This window comes from Schistocerca piceifrons, chromosome 3 (genome assembly GCF_021461385.2).
Source record: "Schistocerca piceifrons isolate TAMUIC-IGC-003096 chromosome 3, iqSchPice1.1, whole genome shotgun sequence".
NCBI classification, from domain to species: domain Eukaryota; kingdom Metazoa; phylum Arthropoda; class Insecta; order Orthoptera; family Acrididae; genus Schistocerca; species Schistocerca piceifrons.
The window spans coordinates 927,861,991-927,881,508 of record NC_060140.1 but is presented as its reverse complement, the minus strand read 5'-3'; the positions used below and the strand labels follow the sequence as shown (position 1 = coordinate 927,881,508).

General features: G+C 41.0%; 1 protein-coding gene across 1 annotated transcript in view; it reads left to right on the top strand.

Annotated features, from left to right (window-relative positions):
- LOC124789234 (facilitated trehalose transporter Tret1-like) overlaps nt 1-19,518 on the top strand; it is a 59,043-nt gene that overhangs the window by 23,788 nt on the left and 15,737 nt on the right. The window contains exon 3 of the mRNA XM_047256528.1: nt 15,213-15,521. Within this exon, the coding sequence (XP_047112484.1) occupies nt 15,213-15,521 (309 nt within the window). The remainder of the gene's footprint in view (nt 1-15,212; nt 15,522-19,518) is intronic.

Below are 19,518 nucleotides of genomic sequence, written 5' to 3'. Positions count from 1 at the left end.
CACGCTGCCCTCAAATACTAAACAGGTGATTCTTTGATGCCTCATAATACGTTCTACCAACCGATCCCTTCTTCTAGTCAAGTTGTGCCACAAATTTTTCTTCTCCCCAGTCCTGCTAAATACCTCCTCATTAATCATGTGATTTACCTATCTATACTTCAGCATTCATCTGTAGCACCACATTTCGAAAGCGTCTATTCTCGTCTTGTCCAAACTATTTATCGTCCACGTTTCACTTCCATACATGGCCACACTCCATACAAATACTTTCAGAAACGACTTCCTGACACTTAAATCAATACTCGATGTTAACAAATTTCTCATCTTCAGAAATGCTTTCCTTGCCATTGCCAGTCTACATTTTACATCCTCTCTACTTCGACCATCATCAGTTATTTTGCTCCCCAAATAACAATACTCATTTACTACTTTAAGCGTCTCCTTTCCTAATCTAATCCCCGCATCATCACCCGATTTAATTCCACTACATTCCATTATTCTCGTTTTGCTTTTGTTGATGTTCATCTTATATCCTCCTTTCAAGACTCTATCCATTCTGTTCAACTGCTCTTCCAAGTCCTTTGCTGTCTCTGACAGAATTACAATGTCATCGGCGAACCTCTAAGTTTTTATTTCTTCTACATGGGTTTCAGTTTCTACTCCGAATATTTCTTTTCTTTCCATTACTACTTGCTCAATATAAAGATTGAATAACATCGGGGAGAGGCTGCAACCCTGTCTCAAACCATCCCCAACCACTGCTTCCCTTTCATGCCCTCGAATCTTATAACAGCCATCTGGTTTCTGTACAAATTGTAAATAGCTTTTCGCTCCCTGTATTTTACCCCTGCCACCTTGAAAGAGAGTATTCCAGTCAACACCGTCAAAAGCTTTCTGTATGCCTAGAAATGCTAGAAACGTAGTTTTACCTTTCCTTAGTCTATCTTCTAAGATTGGTCGTTGGGTCAGTATTGCCTCACGTGTTCCAATATTTCTACGGAATCCAAACTGATCTTCCCCGGGGTGGGCTTCTACCAGTTTTTCCATTTATCTGTAAAGAATTCGTCTTAGTAGTTGGCAGCAGTGGCTTATTAAACTGATAGTTCGGTAAATTTCACATCTGTCAACACCTGCTTTCTTTGGGATCGGAATTATTATATTCTTCTTGAAGTCTGAGGGTATTTCGCCTGTCTCATTTATCTTGCTCACCAGATGGTAGAGTTTTGTCAGGACTGGCTCTCCCAAAGCCGTCGGTAGTTCCAATGGAATGTTGTCTACTCCCGGGGCCTTGTTTCAACTTAGATCTTTGAGTGCTCTGTCAAACTCTTCACGCAGTATCACATCTCCCATTTCATCTTCATTTACATCCTCTTCCATTTCCATAACATTGTCCTCAAGTACATTGCCTTTGTATAGGACCTGTATATACTCCTTCCACCTTCTATTTTCCCCCACTTTGTTTAGAACTGGGTTTCCATCTGAGCTCTTGATATTCATACAAAGGGTTCCCTTTTGTCCAAAGGTCTCTTTACTTTTCCTGTAGTCAGTATCTATATTACCCCTAGTGATATATGCCTCTACATCCTTACAGTTGTCCTCTAGCCATCCCTGCTTAGCCATTTGGCAGTTTCTGTCGATCTCACTTTTGAGACATTTGTATTCTTTTTTGCCTGCTTTATGCAGTGCATTTTTATATTTTTTACTTTCATCAATTAAATTCAATATATTTTCTGTTACCCAAGGATTTCTACTAGACTTCGTCTTTATACCTAATTGATCTCCTGCTGCTTTCACTATTTCATCTCTCAAAGCTACACATTCTTCTTCTACTGTATTTCTTTCCCCCGTTCTTTTCGATTGTTCCCTAATGGCCTCTCTGAAACTCTCTACAACCTCTGGTTCTTTCAGTTTATCCAGGTCCCATCTCCTCAAATTCCCAACTTTTTGCAGTTTCTTCAGTTTTAATCTACAGCTCATACCAAATAGATTACCCTGGAAATGTCTTGCAACTTAAAACCTGGTTCCTGAATCTCTGTCTTAAAATTTTATAATCTATTTGAAACTTGTCAGGATCTCCAGACTTCTTCCATGTATACAACCTTCTTTTATGATTCTTGAACCAAGGGTAAGCTATGATTAAGTTATGCTCCATGCAAAATTCTACCAGGTGGCTTCATCTTTCATTTCTTACCCCCAATCCATATTCACCTACTACGTTTCCTTTTCTCCCTTTTCCTATTATCGAATTCCAGTCACTCATGACCATTAAATTTTCGTCTCCCTTCACTATCTGAAAAATTTCCTTTATCTCATCATATATTTAATTAATTTCTTCGTAATCTGCGGAGCTAGCTGGCATATTAAGTTGTACTAATGTGGTAGGCGTGGGCTTCGTATCTATCTTGGTCACAATAATGCGTTCACTATGCTGTTTGTAGTAGCTTACCCGCATTCCTATTTTCCTGTTCATTATTAAACCTACTCCTGCATTACCCCTATTTGATTTTGTATTTATAACCCTGTATTCACCTGACCGGAAGTCTTGTTCCTACTGCCACCGAACTTCACTAAGTCCCACTATATCTAACTTTAACCTATCCATTTCCCTTTTTAAAGTTTCTAACCTACCTGCCCGATTAAGAGATCTGACATTCGACGCTCCAATGCGTAGAACGCCAGTTTTCTTTCTCATGCTAACGACGTCATCCTGTGTAGTTCCCGCGCAGAGATCCGAAGGGTGGACTATTTTACCTCCGGAATATTTTACCCAAGAGGACGCCATCATCATTTAACCATACAGTAAAGCTGCATGCCCTTGGGAAAATATACAGCTGTATTTTCCCCTTGCTTTCAGCTGTTCACAGTCCCAGCACAGCAAAGCCGTTTTGGTTAGTGTTACAAGGACAGATCAGTCAATCATCCAGACTGTTGCTTCTGCAACTACTGAAAAGGCTGCTGCCCTTCTTCAGGAACCACACGTTTGTCTGGCCTCTAAACAGCTACCCCTCCGTTGTGGTCGCACCTATGGTACGGCTATCTGTATTGCTGAGACACGCAAGCCTCCCCATCAATGGCAAGGTCCATGGTTCATTTTTGCTTGAGATGGATGAATTATTTTAACACAAGCTAGCTTTTAGCAAACCATCAAATTGATTGTTCTACAAGGAAACCAATATGTGTTATAATGTCTACCAAGGAAAACAGGTTCTTCAAGTTCAAGAATTACCATCAGCAAGAGTGATGATCCTTTGTGGTTTATGCTGATTTTGAATGTCACCTTGCTCCTGTGACACGCTGTGAAGGCGACCCACCCCCTCACATACAACCTTCACAGAAAAACATGTGCCATATGTGGCTGTGTACCAAGTTCAATGTTCATGTGATTCAAGTCTAAACCATCCAAAATTATATATCAGGGATGATCCTGCGATATGATTGCTCACTGAGATTGAGAAACGTTCATGGGAAGTTGATAAGCTTTTCAGCACCAAAATTCCTATAATAAAGTTTAAGGAGAATAATGATTTGTACAATGCGGCGGTTGGCTGTCATATCTGTGGGCAGCTGTTATAATGGAAAGCGGAAACTCCTTGTAGTAATCGTTGTCACACAACTGGGTTAGAATGGTTCTGCCCATAATATGCGCAACTTGAAGTATCAATTGCATGACACATACATGTCTTTTCCCATGATCTCAGTGAGTATAATGCTCACTTTATCATTGAGCATATGGCTAATTTCGGTGTTGAGAACGATCAGAAATGGGGTATTCCCGCAAGAGGATCTGTATTGTATGGGGCAAACTCAACAAAACGTCTACCCAACATTAGTGCATTCTTCAGTAATGTCATAGGCGATTACACATCAGATGCAGAATATTAACATGCTGTGAAATTTGGAGAAATATGCAAGACATTACAAGAACACTGACATGTGATTGTTTGCTGATGTATCTGAGAAATTCCAGAATGTGTGCATAACCATATATTCTCTGGATGCTGCCTTTTACTACATAGCGCCAGCGTTGTCTTGGGACACCATGCTCAAGAAAACAAAGTCAGCATCAAACTATTGACTCATTCTGACATGCTCCTTTTCTTTGAATGGTGCACCCGTGGGGAACTTTGCCAATGTGTCCATAGACATATCAAGGCAGATAACCCATCTATGGGTGAGAGGTTCAATGCATCTGATATTTTGAGCCACATTGTGTACTTAGATGTCAACAACGTATATGGGCACGCCATGCAGAAATTGATACTGATTGGCCAGTTTCGATCGCTGTCTGATGAGAAATCCTCGAATTTGTGAAACGACCCACAGTGGTGGTGGTGTGGAGGCCGATTCTGGTCTAACTCAGTCAGTATGGAATTGTTGGAGAAGAATACCTATTCGTCTCTTAGATATACTTAGGGGCATTTCAAAAAAGATGGAGAGTTCCAGCACAGGCAGCCATCTTATGAGCTCCAAAATGCATCTTCAACCCATCACATTGCATAACCCATCCACTGTCTATGCTTTCCAGTCCCCTTGTCGGGCCGGCCGGTGTCGCTGTGCGGTTCTAGGCGCTTCAGTCTGGAACCGCGTGACCGCTACTGTCGTGAGTTCGAATCCTGCCTCGGGCTTGTGTGTGCGTGATGTTCTCAGGCTAGTTAGGTTTAAGTAGTTCTAAGTTCTAGGGGACTGACGACCACAGATGTTAAGTCCCATAGTGCTCAGAGCCATTTTTGAACCCCTTGTCGGGAGACGCGGGTGCAGTCCTCAGCTGCATGCTTACATGTAGTACACTTATTAAAATACTTCGTGCTCGTTACCAGAATCTCCTCAATTGAACATGTTATAAGCGGCAAGTGTTTCGCCTTTTGCGTTTAGGAAGACCGATGGACTTTTCGTGAAAGATCGACAGTCCCAGCAGACGCATCTATCATCCTGAGTTACAAAATATAACTTCAACCGACGCTGATGCATGTATTCTTCTTCTTATGGTCATCCAATATCTGCAGTTTCCAAGCGTGATGCAGGGAGGTATGGACGCAGTCCTCAGCTGCATGATTATGGCTAATATAGCTGTTGAATTGCTCCTTGTCTGTCACCAACATTTCATCCACTGAACATATCACACAAATAATAAAGAAAAATGTGTGTGAAATCTTATGGGACGTAACTGCTAAGGTTATCAGTCCCTAAGCTTACACACTACTTAACCTAAATTATCCTAAGGACAAACACACACACCCATGCCCGAGGGAGGACTCGAACCTCTGCCGGGGCCAGCCGCACAATCCATGACGGAAGTGCCTTAGACCGCTTGGCTAATCCCACACGGCAATAAAGTAAAGACTTAACGTCCATCCTCTCTGGCAGCTGAGCACAGATGGAGACTTTTACCCACCCCATCTTTAACGACCTCGATGTCGATGGTATGTTAAACCCAATCTTACTTCCTTCCTTTCTTTTTTCCCACCGATTCACAAGTGGAGGAGAAGGAGTGGTGGGAGTGGAGAGGGGAGGTGGGAGAGGGGGGTGTCTGACAGTGGCCTCTGGTGGTGGTATTGTGAACCAGGAATCCAATTTGCAATTCCTAACAATTTTGAAATTCCTACCATTTTCGAATATCCTGGCATTGTTTACAATTCCCACCATTTTTCAATTTCCCTCTATTTTTGAATTTCATTAATTTTCATAACTAATGTAATTAAGTTACATGTCAATTTAATTAATTTGCATATCAATTTAACTGTCATGTTTCCACATATAATCCCATCGGGAGGGGGTGACTGCCTTTTTGGTTATACAAGATGTTGTTTAATAAGAATGCAGCCGGCCAGTGTGACCGAGTGGTTCTAGGCACTTCAGCCCGGAACCACGCTGCTGCTATGGTCGCAGGTTAGAATCCTACCTCGGGCATAGATGAGTGTGATGTCCTTAGGTTAGTTGGTTTAAGTAGTTCTAAGTCTAGGGGACTGATGACCTCAGATGTTAAGGCCCATAGTGCTTAGAGCCATTTGAACCATAACAATGCAGAGTGCACCAGGATGCAGTTTATTACTATACTCTTTATAATGGCTAACAAAAATCCTTTCGTACTATTTAGGCATTCTCTTGGAGTCTCACAGTATTTGATTGAAGCCTGTGCACGTTTTATTTTGAGTCTGAGCGCTAATACTAACAGAGTTATGTGTCTCGCATTGGACGCTTTTGTTACAGCTTGTGTGTTCGAGAAAATTTAGTGGCAAACTTGAGTTTAGCTTTTCACGTTTTTCTTTTATGGTCCTCTTGGGTGACATCATACCATATGCTACTTAATATTTGTATGTATAATGAAAAGGGTGTAAATAAAGGTAAGAATTATTCTGTCCAGTAAATTCTCAGTATGTACTGGGTTTATGCATTTCCTTCTTGGATATAATTTGTTCTGTGAAATTTCAGTTTTATGGGTGAAGGCAGTGTTTAGGATTTTAAGTTATTGTTTGAGTACATACATTTTTTCCTTTTGAAGATTTCGAGAAATTTGACCCCCAATTCAGAAGTGGATTATGAACTTTTGTAATATAAGTTGGTAAAATGATTTGATTCTAGTGTTATTTGAATTATGGGACTGGGTATTTCACTCACGAAAGATTTTGTACTACTGTTTTTGGAAATTACTAAATGACAACCAGTTAAGGTTTTTATGATTATTGTGTTAATTTTACTAACTTCTTTGGAGTTTCAATTAATATTGGGAATATTTTACAAAAGCTCGAAATTTAGCGCGGATTTCCATGCGAGATGCTTATACAGTTTCCACAACGAAACTTTTGTCTCGAAACTGGGCAGAAAATCCAAACAGATTCTGGTCATATGTAAAGTATGCTAGCGGCGAAACACAATCAATCCTTCTCTGCTCGATAGCAATGGAAATACTATGGATGAAAGTGGCGTTAAAGCAGAGTTACTAAACACAGCCTTCCGAAATTCCTTCACCAAGGAAGACGAAATAAATATTTCAGAATTTGAATCAAGAACAGTTGCAAGCATGAATAATTTAGAATTAGATATCTTCGGAGTAATGAAGCGACTTAAATCACTTAATAAAAGCAAGTATTACCATATAGAATCCTCTCAGAGTATGTTCATGCAATTGCTTCATACTTAACAATCATATACCACCGATCGCTCGACGAAAAATGCGTACCCAAAGAGTGGAAAGTTGCACAAGTCATAGAAATATTCAAGACAGACAGTAGGAGCAATTCGCTAAATTACAGGCCAACATCATTAAAGTCGACATGCAGGAGGATATTGGAACATATATTCTGCTCGAACATTATGAACTTCTTCGAAGAGAACTGACTGTTGCCACATTACTTGATGCGGATTTAGAAAACATCGCTCTTGTGCAAAACAAGTAGCTCTTTGCTCACATGAAGTTTTGAGTGGTATTGACGTGGGATTTCAAATCGATTCCGTCTTTCTAGATTTCCAGAAGGCTTTTGACACAATACCTCACAAGCGACCTGTAATCAAATTGCGTGCTTATGGGATATCATTTCAGATATACAACAACGTTCGTGATTTTCGTAGTAATTGACGGAAAGCCATCGAGTAAAACAGAAGTGATTTCTGGCATTCCCCAAAGTAGTGATATAGGCCCTCTGCTTTTCCTTATCTATATAAACGAGTTAGGAGACAATCTGAGCAGAAATCCGTTTGCCATACAACTCGACAGCTCAACATGCCCCCGATGTCCGGCTGGCGTGTGTTGCGTCCACATTATAACATTAAACTATACAAAATTCAGCTACTGCAAGCTCTTCGTGAAATTGACAAACAACAACATGTGGAGTTTGTAAGGGATCCGTGATTCCACAAACATAGATGCTAGTATCCGACACCCAGGTCGATAGCAGACAGGAGTCGATTGTCGAGCGCTTCAGGAGGCAGTGACACGAGTGTCGAGTGAGCTGTAATACTGGAGAGACGGGCAAGAATGGTGGTCGAGTGAGTTGTCAACGGTAAAATTCACCGGAGTATGACGAGGGAGCACGTCCCCCTGATCGTCGTGCGGTTGACCCTCACTAATACCGATTCGCGAGTGATATGAAACCAAAAGTGACAAGTGCCGAGTTAACGTGTTTCGCGTCAACCGCGTCGGCCAGAAACAATCATGGATTGCAGTTAGGATTGTTGTGAATGTTGACCATTATCATTGCGTGTGACGAAGTACTTAAAATCAGCAACTAATAAAAATATAGAACCGTAATTAAACATGTAAGGCGAAGGTAGCAACTGCCTCAGAATTTGTGTTAGTAGAAAATATATATCAGTTTGTACATTGCAACCTTTGTGGTCCTTAATAATAGACAAACTTTCAATCGTTCCACTACTCAGTCTCTGAACAGCCGCACTTGGTTGAAATAACCCCAAAACCACAGCAGAAAAACCGATGGCCTTTCATCCTTTAAGCACACGGTCATATAATTATAATAATTAACTGTCTGGCGGCTTTGGTAAATTACACAAAACCCAATGAAAGACAAAACGGGGGTGTTTCACCTTGGCTTCCGTGCCAAGGACAGTTGCAGTCTTCAGATCCAAACAATGGGTTATTAAGTACCATTTTTGGTTAAGTGGAAAGACATTGGCATTTATCGGATGATTTTAGTGCAAGAATAATCCGGTATTGTCGCTACTGTGACTAAAATTAGTTTGAACTAGGAACAGTGTAACATAACGTAGTTATGGGGAAATTAGAAACCGCAGGAACGAAGCGCATATATACAATGCAGGGCAAAAGTGACTGAGATACGGTAAACAATTTGTTTCTACGAGTTTAAGTGACAAGAGCAGTGTTAATAAACAATGTATTGAAGTATGGACACGAAATCCTGCGTGAATTACTGTAAAATTCATATTCTAAGAGAAGGTGCGTTTGTTCACAATCTCGAGTGAACCAGCCAAAATTCCGTTACGAATGTATGAAGAGCATGTTCTCAAGCGCCTTTGTATCTGAAATTATCTTTTGAATGGTGTAAATCGCTCAATTTGATGTGGACCCATAAACTGTTACCGCATTTGCAAGTGTTGAATGTGGCGTAATTGTTTGATGACGTCACCCAGACTGTGAGCGGCTAGCCATAGCATTTGAAGCAGTGAAGAAGGTCCACACGCCGCGACAACATTGAGTTTGATAGCGGAGATGTACCACACTGACCAGTGACTATAGCAGAGCCAAGTGGCTGAAATAGAAACAACGACGACGCGGAGTTCGACATCTAGTGGCAAACCCACGAAGTATACGACGCCTGCGCCACCTACCCGCTGATCAACGAAATACGTGACAGCAGCTCCATCCCGTCGCCAACCACTGAACTATGAGTCTGCGTCAGCGCCATTCGCCGCGGACTTCGTTCGGCACACGGCACTACACGCCACCTACAGCAACGCATCGCCTGACAGCCACCTTGATGGAGGAGCCTACGCCAACACTAGTAACGCGACTTCAAACGTCAAAACATCGCGACTTCGACGAGCGCCGAGGGGTGAGTGAGGACGATTTGCTGGCGCGAGACTAATTAGTATTGCACTATCTTCACAGCGCGGAAAGAACTTCAAAATCAATTTGACAATTGCAGAAATTATAAAAACAATACTTTTTTAACATTTCTTTGCGAATTTGCTCTGAAGCATGGTTTGCTAGTATGCGTGTGTTTTCATGCTGTACAGCACAGAATAGTGTATCATTTGCATTATTTATTGTAAACTACATGTTTAAGTTGTGTGTATGTTACTTCGAGATTTTATGTATAATTGCAGTCATTGATGTTTGATCTGGTTAGGTTTCTGTACTTTATGGTGTTCAATGGAGAGGTATATTTTGCCAGTCTGGGTTAACCTAATATAGTGAAGTATTATTTAAGTTTTAGCTAATTAGTGACTGTTTGGTTTACTAGGAGGTTATTTTTCATTTATTTATTTTTCTTGTCTGTGCATAGTGAATAGTTGAGAATGGATCATGCATTGAAAGAAAAGGTTGTGAAGGAGGTAGTTAGAAAAATGGAGATAGGGCAGGAGGACAAGGATGAGTCAGGAATTGGTAGTAGTGGAATGTCAATGGACAGCCCATTGGGTCATTCAACTGGTTACCTTGAAACACCCGTAAAACCAATTACAAAGCTTCTGAGTCTAGAGGATGGAGAATCATAGTCAAAAATTTCAAGATGCTCCAAGGAATCAACAAGAATATAAAAGAGATGTCCAAAGGAAATGATGAAATGAAGAAAGGATATGAAGAAATCAACAAGTGTATAGAAGATATGTCTAAGGGAAATGATGAAATCAAAAAAGGAAACGAAGAAATCAAAAAAGGAATTGAAGAAATCAAGAAAGAGAACAAAAAATCAAGAAAAGTATAGCAGAGATGTCCCAAGAAAACCAAGAAAGCTTAAGGAAAGGACTGCAGGAATTCCAGGAACAGATGGGAATAACTCATAAGGAGAGAGATGACGAATTGGAGGTGAAGGTAGATCAAATCTGGGGAGATATGAATGATATGAAGGCAGAGATAATTGGAAAAGCTGAGGGAGATGTTGAGGGTGTTAAAACTGAATTGGAAGAGAGAATGTAGAAAATTGAAACAACAACACCACCAGATTAAAGATGAGGTACAAATACAACAGCAGTGCCAAGTCAATATTGGTAAATTGGGAAATAGGCAAGTGAAATTGGAGGAGGCTGTGGAACATATAATCACAAATGAGATCAAACCACTGCAGGAGGGAGTCCAACAGTTAGAAACTAAAACCGAAGAGATTGATAGGAATATAAATAGTGCCACCTTAACAGTAGGGGAGGGCAAGGTCGTTACATTAGTGAACGCTGATAATAGGTATATCCAGATCCACATGGGGCAAAAATATGAACCCAAAGGGGCATTGCATCCAATGATATTACTAAGTGGTTACGAGGAGTTTTCCCAGCTTGCTTACAAGATGCAGATAAAATTCAGTTCGTAACAGACAGAATGGAAGGTGAAGCTTGCACCTGGGGAGTTAGGAAAAAGATTAAGAAAAAGAAGAAGTTACCAGCTACAGTCAATCTGAGGAAGAGTTTTTGAAGAAATACTGGTCCAAAAGTGACCAGTGTGCAACACTTGAAGATTACTGCATTGCAAGTCCCTTAATATCTGGAGAGGTACGTTGAGAGAATTTTCTGAGCATCTCTGGGAGTTGAATGAAACATTGCATCAGCCATTGAATGACGACATATTGATATCAGCAATTAAAAGGAGGTTAAGTCGTAGGATGCAAGAAAACTTATCTGGAAGCCTGATTAAAGATAAAGACACTTTAATGAATGTATTGGAGCAATCAGAAACTATTTGTGCACAGGAAAGCAACCAGATGTGTAATCAGAACCAAGGTGGAAATAATTACCATCAAAGTCAGTTTAATGGCCCACCGAATTACAGAGGTAGAGGTGGGGGTCAGGGACATAGGAACCATGGCGATGGTCGACAGTTTTACCACAATCATAGGAGAGATGATGATGACAGGAATTATGAGAGGGGAGAAGACAGACGAAGGGATCATGAGGTATGAATTGAAGAAATAAGAGACCCAGTAAACTAAGTAAGGTGGACCCAGCAACTCTTTTGCTGGTATACCAAGTGGCGACTGGTACACTCCCAGCTGGGTGAAACTTAATTTCTTATTTCAAGTTTCACTCCTCTACCATCTTTCTCTATCCCTAGATTAAGAAAGTTAGTGTATAGTAGCTAGAATAGGTAGTGGTTGTCCAAATAATTCAGTCAGAAACCATGTAACAAATTTATAGTTGACTTATAATAAGGACAAGTAGTTACTATTGATATAGAATGTGAGATGTCAAAGAATCAATAAGTAAAAAATCAGTTTAGTGTCAGTACATCACAAAATTAATAGTGCCAGAAGTAATAAAATGAGAACCAGATCCAAAAGCCAATGTTTATAAAATGTGATAGGAAACAAGAGTTTGTGTAATCTTATAGAGTTGTTTTAAGAGGCATGAAAAGGTCAAGCAATTGTGAGAGAATCGAAGTAATGTATCAGCTTGTAAATAGGAACGCATATGAAGAAACTAATACATGATGAGATACTTGTCGAATAAATGATGTGAAATACGATACGCAGAGAGGCCAAGGAGCCTGGAGTAGCATTTTTATGTAGCTATTGCAGAGAATATGGAGGGTTGATATATATATTTGCAGTTGAAGTTGCTGTTAAGTTGAAGGAGTTATGTGTAATGAGGTATATTGAACAAGAGATGTTTGAAGTACATCATTTAGCACACAAGCAACATCTGTTTGCAAGTTATCCATAGGTATACATGTTGATCTAATATATGCTGATAAAACAGAAAGTGTAACTCATGAGTAATTCATGTATCCAATTAGCAATCAGAGTCAATTATGGTTATACTTAGATCAAGCCTTAGAAGCATAATTCTGGCACTGTGTAATGAATAAATAATACCCGTACAGCAGATTTGGATTAATGTCAATATAATAGGAAATATTGTACCTCTCATCTGAGCATTAGTGATAACAATTCACATGTGGCAGTATATAAATGTTTGCCAAAACGAAATGACCAGTAATTTAAAAATTTTCAATGGGCGATCATATTAGTTATAGTGATGCAAATAGTTATGTAAGACATATTTAGTGGAATAATGGAGCTTTTAAGATTATTGAATCAGTCTGTAGAGGTATGAGGAATTGTAAAATAAGTGCATTAGTCAAGGTATAAATGGTATATTTTGTTCTCAATTTCAGTTTTACTTGTGTTAAAGACTCAAATGAATAGGATGTGAATTTCTTCCTTAACTTTCATGTGTGTTGGCCAAGTGAGTTATAAGTTAGAGTGATAGTAGTATGGACGGCAGGAACCCTGCTGAAAGGATGGCATACCAAAGGAGTAGCTGGCATTCAACTAGTTTTTTTTTCCTTGTCTTTGCTGGAGCAAGTTATAAAAGCTCAATCAGTAACAAATATATAGTTAACAGCCCATACAAACCTTTGAAAGCGAAGATTTTTGGTTATTGAATGTAAGATAAAGTTTGTAAAAATATTTACCATGCTATGTTAATTAAGATAGATTGATATTTTATGATGTTTCTGTAGAGGCAGTTTGCTACCGGAGTCAATAGGGTATAGTTTGTGATACTTTGTAACTTTCAGTATGTGAACCAGAATCTAATGTTCCTCATCTTTATTTATATGCTGTGTGCTAATTGTTTCCTATTATTGTTTTTCGCCTGCAGCTACAAAGAAGGTTTCTAGGGTGGGGATGTAAGGAATCCGTGATCCCACAAACATAGATGCTAGTATCCGACACCCAGGTCGATAGCAGACAGGAGTCGATTGTCGAGCGCTGCAGGAGGCAGTGAGACGAGTGTCGAGTGAGCAGTAGTACTGGAGAGACGGGCAAGAATGGCGGTCGAGTGAGTACTAAACGGTAAATTCACTGGAATATGACAAATGAGCGCGTCCCCCTGATCGTGGTGGGGTGGACCCTCATTGATACCGATTCGCGAGTGATATGAAACCAAAAGTGACAAGTGCCGAATTACGTGTTTCGCATCGGCCAGCAACAACCATGGGTTGCAGTGAGGATTGTTGTGAATGTTGCCCATGATCATTGCGTGTGACAAAGTACTTAAAATCAGCAACGATAAAAAGATAGAACCGTAACTAAACGTGTAAGGCGAAGGTAGCAACTGCCTCAGAATTTATGTGTTAGTAGAAAATACATATCAGTTTGTACATATCAGTGGTCCTTAATAATAGACAAACTTTCAATCATTCCACTACTCAGTCTCAGAACAGCCGAACTTGGTTGAAATACCGCCGAAACCACAGCAGAAAAACCGATGGCCTTTCATCCATTAAGCACACGGTCATATAATAATTAACTGTTTGGCGGCTTCGGTAAATTACACAAAACCCAATAAAAGACAAAACGGAGGTGTTTCAAGTTCTGTAATTTCGTTCTTGACAAGATGGAGGATGACAGTTTTCTTCCACACTTAGTGTTTAGTGATGAAGCAACAATCCATTTAAATGGAAATGGAAAGGTGAACTGCCATAATATGAGAATATGCCAGGTAGTTAAATGTGATTTGCAGAGTATCCATGTAAAACAACCACATGAAGTTGTACAATATGAGAGGGACTCTCCAGAATTTAATGAGTTTCGTGCAATTTCACAGTAAAAGGTGTGTGGTTTATTTTTCTTTGCTGAAAACACTGTTGTACGAAGCACATACCTCGATGTTCTTGAGAACTTTATTTTCCCACAGCTGGAGACTGATTCGAATGACTTCATTTGCCATCAGTATGGGGAACCGCCACACTGGCATCTGCGGGAATTTTTAAATCAAAGGATTACCGAATGATGTATCGGTCACGCTGGACCAAATCATTCAGTCTTACAATACTGATCTCCAAGGTCACCATACCTGACTGTATGTGATTATTTCTTGTGGGGGTGTCTAAAAAACTCTGTTTATGTGTCTTCGTTATCAACAACCATTAATGAACTGAGATAGTGCATAATAGTAGCTGTGGAAGCTGTAACTCAAGACATGCCTACATCAGTGTGGGCCCCATTCATCAAAAAACAAAATTCGTTATATAGACGTGCCAAATCGGATGATTCTTTTTCATAGACCCTGTATTTTGTTGACGTGGATCTACATAGGGAGAAATGAACATCAGAGCTCACACAGAAGGGTATAGATGTTCGTTTTTTCCTCACCCTGTTCGAGAGTGGAATAATAGAGAATTAGTGTGAAGGTGGTTCGATGAACCCTCGTCGAGGCACTTAAGTGTGATTTGCAGAGAACCCATGTAGATGTAGATGTAATCAGTGGAAGAGACGTTAAAAAATTGTCTACGAATGATTGAAATCCTGACTGAAATCCTGACAGTCATTGGCCACCACTACTCCACTGCCTGTGTTGTTGCAAATCCATTGTAACACCTCCATAAACTTTCGAAGGACTTACAGAATCCGATGCTGTATTGCATTCCAAAGGTGAACCGACAGACTATGAAGCAGATAGTCATTATGTTTTGCTCTTTGGTGTATGATTCTTTGTGTATTATTAACATTGATGGCTTATCGTTGTCATTCTGTTTGACCTCAGGGCTATTACTTTTAAAGTGACGAAATGCGGCTCCTTTGCAGAAAGCCGTTGAGGAGTCCAAGCTGATCGAGCTCTCCGTGCTGGACTTGTTCCGGTCGCGCCGCTGTCGCCGCGCGCTGGCCATCTCGCTGGGCGTGGTGTGCGCCGAGCAGATCCAGGGCATCAACGCGGTGCTCTTCTACACGCAGAGCATCTTCATCGCGGCAGGTGGTTCCGTCAGCGACATCGTAGCGCCCATGATCATCAACGGCACCATGTTCGTGGTGTCGTGCTTCGCTCCCTTCCTGGTAGACCGAATGGGTCGCAGGCGGTTGCTTCTCTTTTCTTCTACCGGCATGTGTCTGGCATTGGTGAGTGGCCTTACCGATCTACTGCACTCGCAGAATATTACCTCCTGTCCCTTTTACGGCCAGCAGTTATTCCTCTATCAGCCCATTGTCTCGTTTTAGCCAGACTTACCAAATAGTCGTTCGGTCGATTCCCGAGTGTTACTCTGGAAGCCATATGAGGCCGGATTAACCCCTTGCGTAAGTAGTTTTCGTGCACATTCCTCTTCCTCAGTGGATAATTTTCCCAGAGCTGACGGGCGCAAAAGTGCCAACTGCCCACTCACTCACTAAATTTTTGTTGTTGATTTTAACGTATAGGATAGATTAAAGAAGATACTGAAATTTTATTTTCACAGAATTACAGGTCGTTTTCTGTGTGAAATACTCTGTATACCCTTGTTGGTCTTCTCGTCGTAGTCCTTGGCAAAAATTCTAGAAAATACTTGGCTATAAGTCTAGTCATTTTTGGCGTTCGATGTATGTGTCCAATTCAAGACACCTTTTGCAGAGAGGATATGACCAATTGTTGCCCGAGACTTATTATGAATTCCAAACTGCTTTTTATGCCGCCATGTTTTCTGTGTAGAATGTATTCACCGAAGCATGCAATGTCGAATAAATACGGAAAATCTCTTGAAAATATTTTTAAGTCTATTTCTGGCAATTTGGTGGCTTTTCAACTGGAAATCGCTCTTATCCACGACTCCCATAGTTTCGTAATACATGACAACACTTGCACTTTTGCACGACGACATTCTTTCAGTTTACTTCTTGAAAAGTTTCGTCAAGGAATGTACTGACAGTCACAACGTCTCTCTTGTGCTCCAGTTTCATCACTATCTGCTTGTTCCCGTAGCCCGTTATGTATGTACCCTTCTTCCCAAGTTCATTTGCATGAAGTCCGGCGACTCCCTTCTGTTTCACTGCATTGTGCGGACAGCGGCGGTGTTCTCACTCGTTAGTGTGTCAACCAATTGTGGACTAGTGTACCGGTTGTCTAGGTAAATACAGAAGTGCTTCCAAAAGCAATTGCCGCGTTGGGTAGCCGTGCGGTCTAAGGCACCTAGCCATGGCTCATGCGGCTCCCCCCGTCGGAGGTTCGAGTCCTCCCTCGGGCATGGGTCTGTGTGTTGTCCTTAGCCTAAGTTAGTTTAAGTAGTGTGTAAGCCTAGGGACCGATCACTGCAGCAGTTTGGTCCCATAGGAACTTACCACAAATTTCAAAATTCACCACCAGAGCAAATCATGTACAAGATCCAAAGGCTATTTACTCTTTAGGATTTTGACTGTCACAGTAATGATATCATTACCAACATAAACAATGAAAACCATTATAACAGGCAATGAATACCGTATCTGGACTGACGAAAAGTACCATGTAGTAGACCAGGGCTTCACAACATACGTGCTCGCGGAGCAAGCTGTGAGCAGCAAGGCGCGAGCACGGAGCAGCGCGAGCACGCTACCCCCACTACCGGACCAGAGCGGAGAGTGGGGAGAGTCACGTGGGGCACACAACAGCTGCCGCCAGTCAATTTAAATCCGCGGCCACCTGCAGGGATATCACTCACGAATTATTACTGTGACAAATGAAACAAATAAAGGACAATGTACACGTGCCACATAATTTTATTAGCTTAGTGTATGCCTCTACATTCGTATTAATTTGTGAAGTGCTACACAATAAAAGGTGTCACTGAAGTGTGGGATTCTCTGTTATCTTGTACTTTTTGCCCTTTACAATTGCGTCTATATTCGGAGTAATAGTTCTTGTGCATCGTAGGCGCAGCGTGCAGTTTAAATTTCGATCAGACAATGCGTTTCTCAGGCGCGTCTTGTTACATTTCATTGCAGAGAACAGTTATTCACAAACATACGTGGAGCCGAACATTGATGTTATTGTAGCCGCCAGTTTGTGCAAATGAGGAAATCTATCCTGAGGGAAGTGTCTGTAAAATTCCAAAATGTTTTTCTTGTTCTGAAATTTGTCTCTGTATTCTCTGTCATACTGCAAGTCAATAATTTCTAGTTGCAGCTCAGGACGAATCTCTTCAATATTCGCTGAATATGGAGAGGATAACAGATCAGAATCACTGTCTAGTGCTGTCAGATCTTGAAAGCGTTGATCAAATTCTTCCTTAAGGGCAACTAAACTATGTGAATAACGTTCACAGTCTTTGTGAACATCTTGCATGAATGATAATTTAGGGAAACGAGCTAGATTTCCTGTTTCCAGCTGATTCAACCAAAGTGTCAATTTCATTTTAAAAGCTCGTATTCGATCTATGAAATGAGTAATTATCAGATCTTTACCTTGTAGTGAAATGTTCAAAGCATTCAGATGGCTAGTTAAATTTGCTAAGAACGCGAGATCACATTTCCATGAAGGCTCCTTCAATTCAGGAACACACATGTTATTTATTTCCATGAACATATTTATATCATCTAATAGGCAAAAATTCGATTTAATAATTCGCCACGACTAAGCCAGCGGACCTCGCTGTAATAAGGCAGGCTACCATACTGGCTTTCTACACCCTCAAGAAAGCTTTTAAATTGTCTGTGTTGTAGCCCATGCTTCCTTATATAATTGGTTGTACGAACAACAACACTCATCACATTTTTTAGAGTGATACTCTTTGCACATAAGTTTTCCTGGTGGATCACACAGTGAACGCCCCTTATTTCATTCGGCACGGTCAGTTTTTGCATATTCTCCTTCAAAAGCGCAACGAAACCTACTTTTTTCCCTGTCATCGCTGGTGCACCGTTTGTAGACACTGAAACGAAAGAATTCCACGACAATCCTATATTTTCAACACTTTCTTCAACACTATTTAAAATATCACCTCCAGCTGTAGTGTTCTTCACGGTTACTACATCGAGGAGCTCCTTCCTCACCTGAAGATCTCTATTAACACCTCTAATGAATATGGATAGCTGCGCTGTTCCAGTGGTATCAACACTTTCGTCCAGAGCTAGAGAATACGCCATAAAATCTTTATAGATATTTGCGAGCTGGCACTGGACGTCGTCTGCCATCTCCTATATGCAATGCATAATGGTCATGTCAGATAATGGCACAATCTGAAACTGTTCAACTTGAGATGGACACAAATGTTCCGCTGCAACTACCAAACATCTTTTATTAAATGGCAATCAGTGAAGGGGCGCAGGGATTTTGCTAAAAACAAAGCAATTTTGTAGCTCACTCTGAGAGCTGCCTCAGTTGATTTTTCTTCGTCATCCAGATCTTCTTCGGATAGCTTCCTTTTAAGTTTAATAACTTCCTGTGCACGATCTGGTCCATCACATTTTCCACTTCTGTAGTCTGTCGCGTGGTACGACATTTAATGTCGCTGCAAATTAAATTTCCTAAAAGAATTCAGCGTTTTGTGACATACTAAACATTTTGCAACACCATCTTTTTCTGTAAACAGATACAATTCCTCCCAATGGGGGTTGAACTGCGAAAGCATTGTTGGGGTTAAACAACGGCGATTTGACATGATTCTTAACCAGCGAAGTGACTGTTAGAGCTGATCGTAGTACTTTTAACGTTACCAGTCGGCGCGAACTCAATAGGCACGCTGCGGTCCTATTCATACGTGCGCGCGCATTTCCCCTCCCTCCCCTCCCTCCCTACTCCGCGACCTTGCAGCTGCTCGCGAGCACGTGCCTGAGCAGACGGGAGTACTCGCGCTCAAAACCGGCCAGTTGTTAAGCTCTGTAGTAGACGAAACATAATCAATGGCCTAATACTACCTGTGAGCCTGAAACTCGTCATTCCTGTCAGCTGCAGGCCACAGAACGCTAGAGACGGATGTGGAAAACACTGATAAGGAATATATCCGTAACTAATTGAGGACATTCGATTAAGAGCTGCGCGGAGATGAAGACACTGCAACAGGAGAGCAAGATGGAAGGTAAACGCATCCCCTCCCTGCCCAAACACACACACACAAACACACACACACACACACACACACACACACACACACACACAAAATGGGAGAAA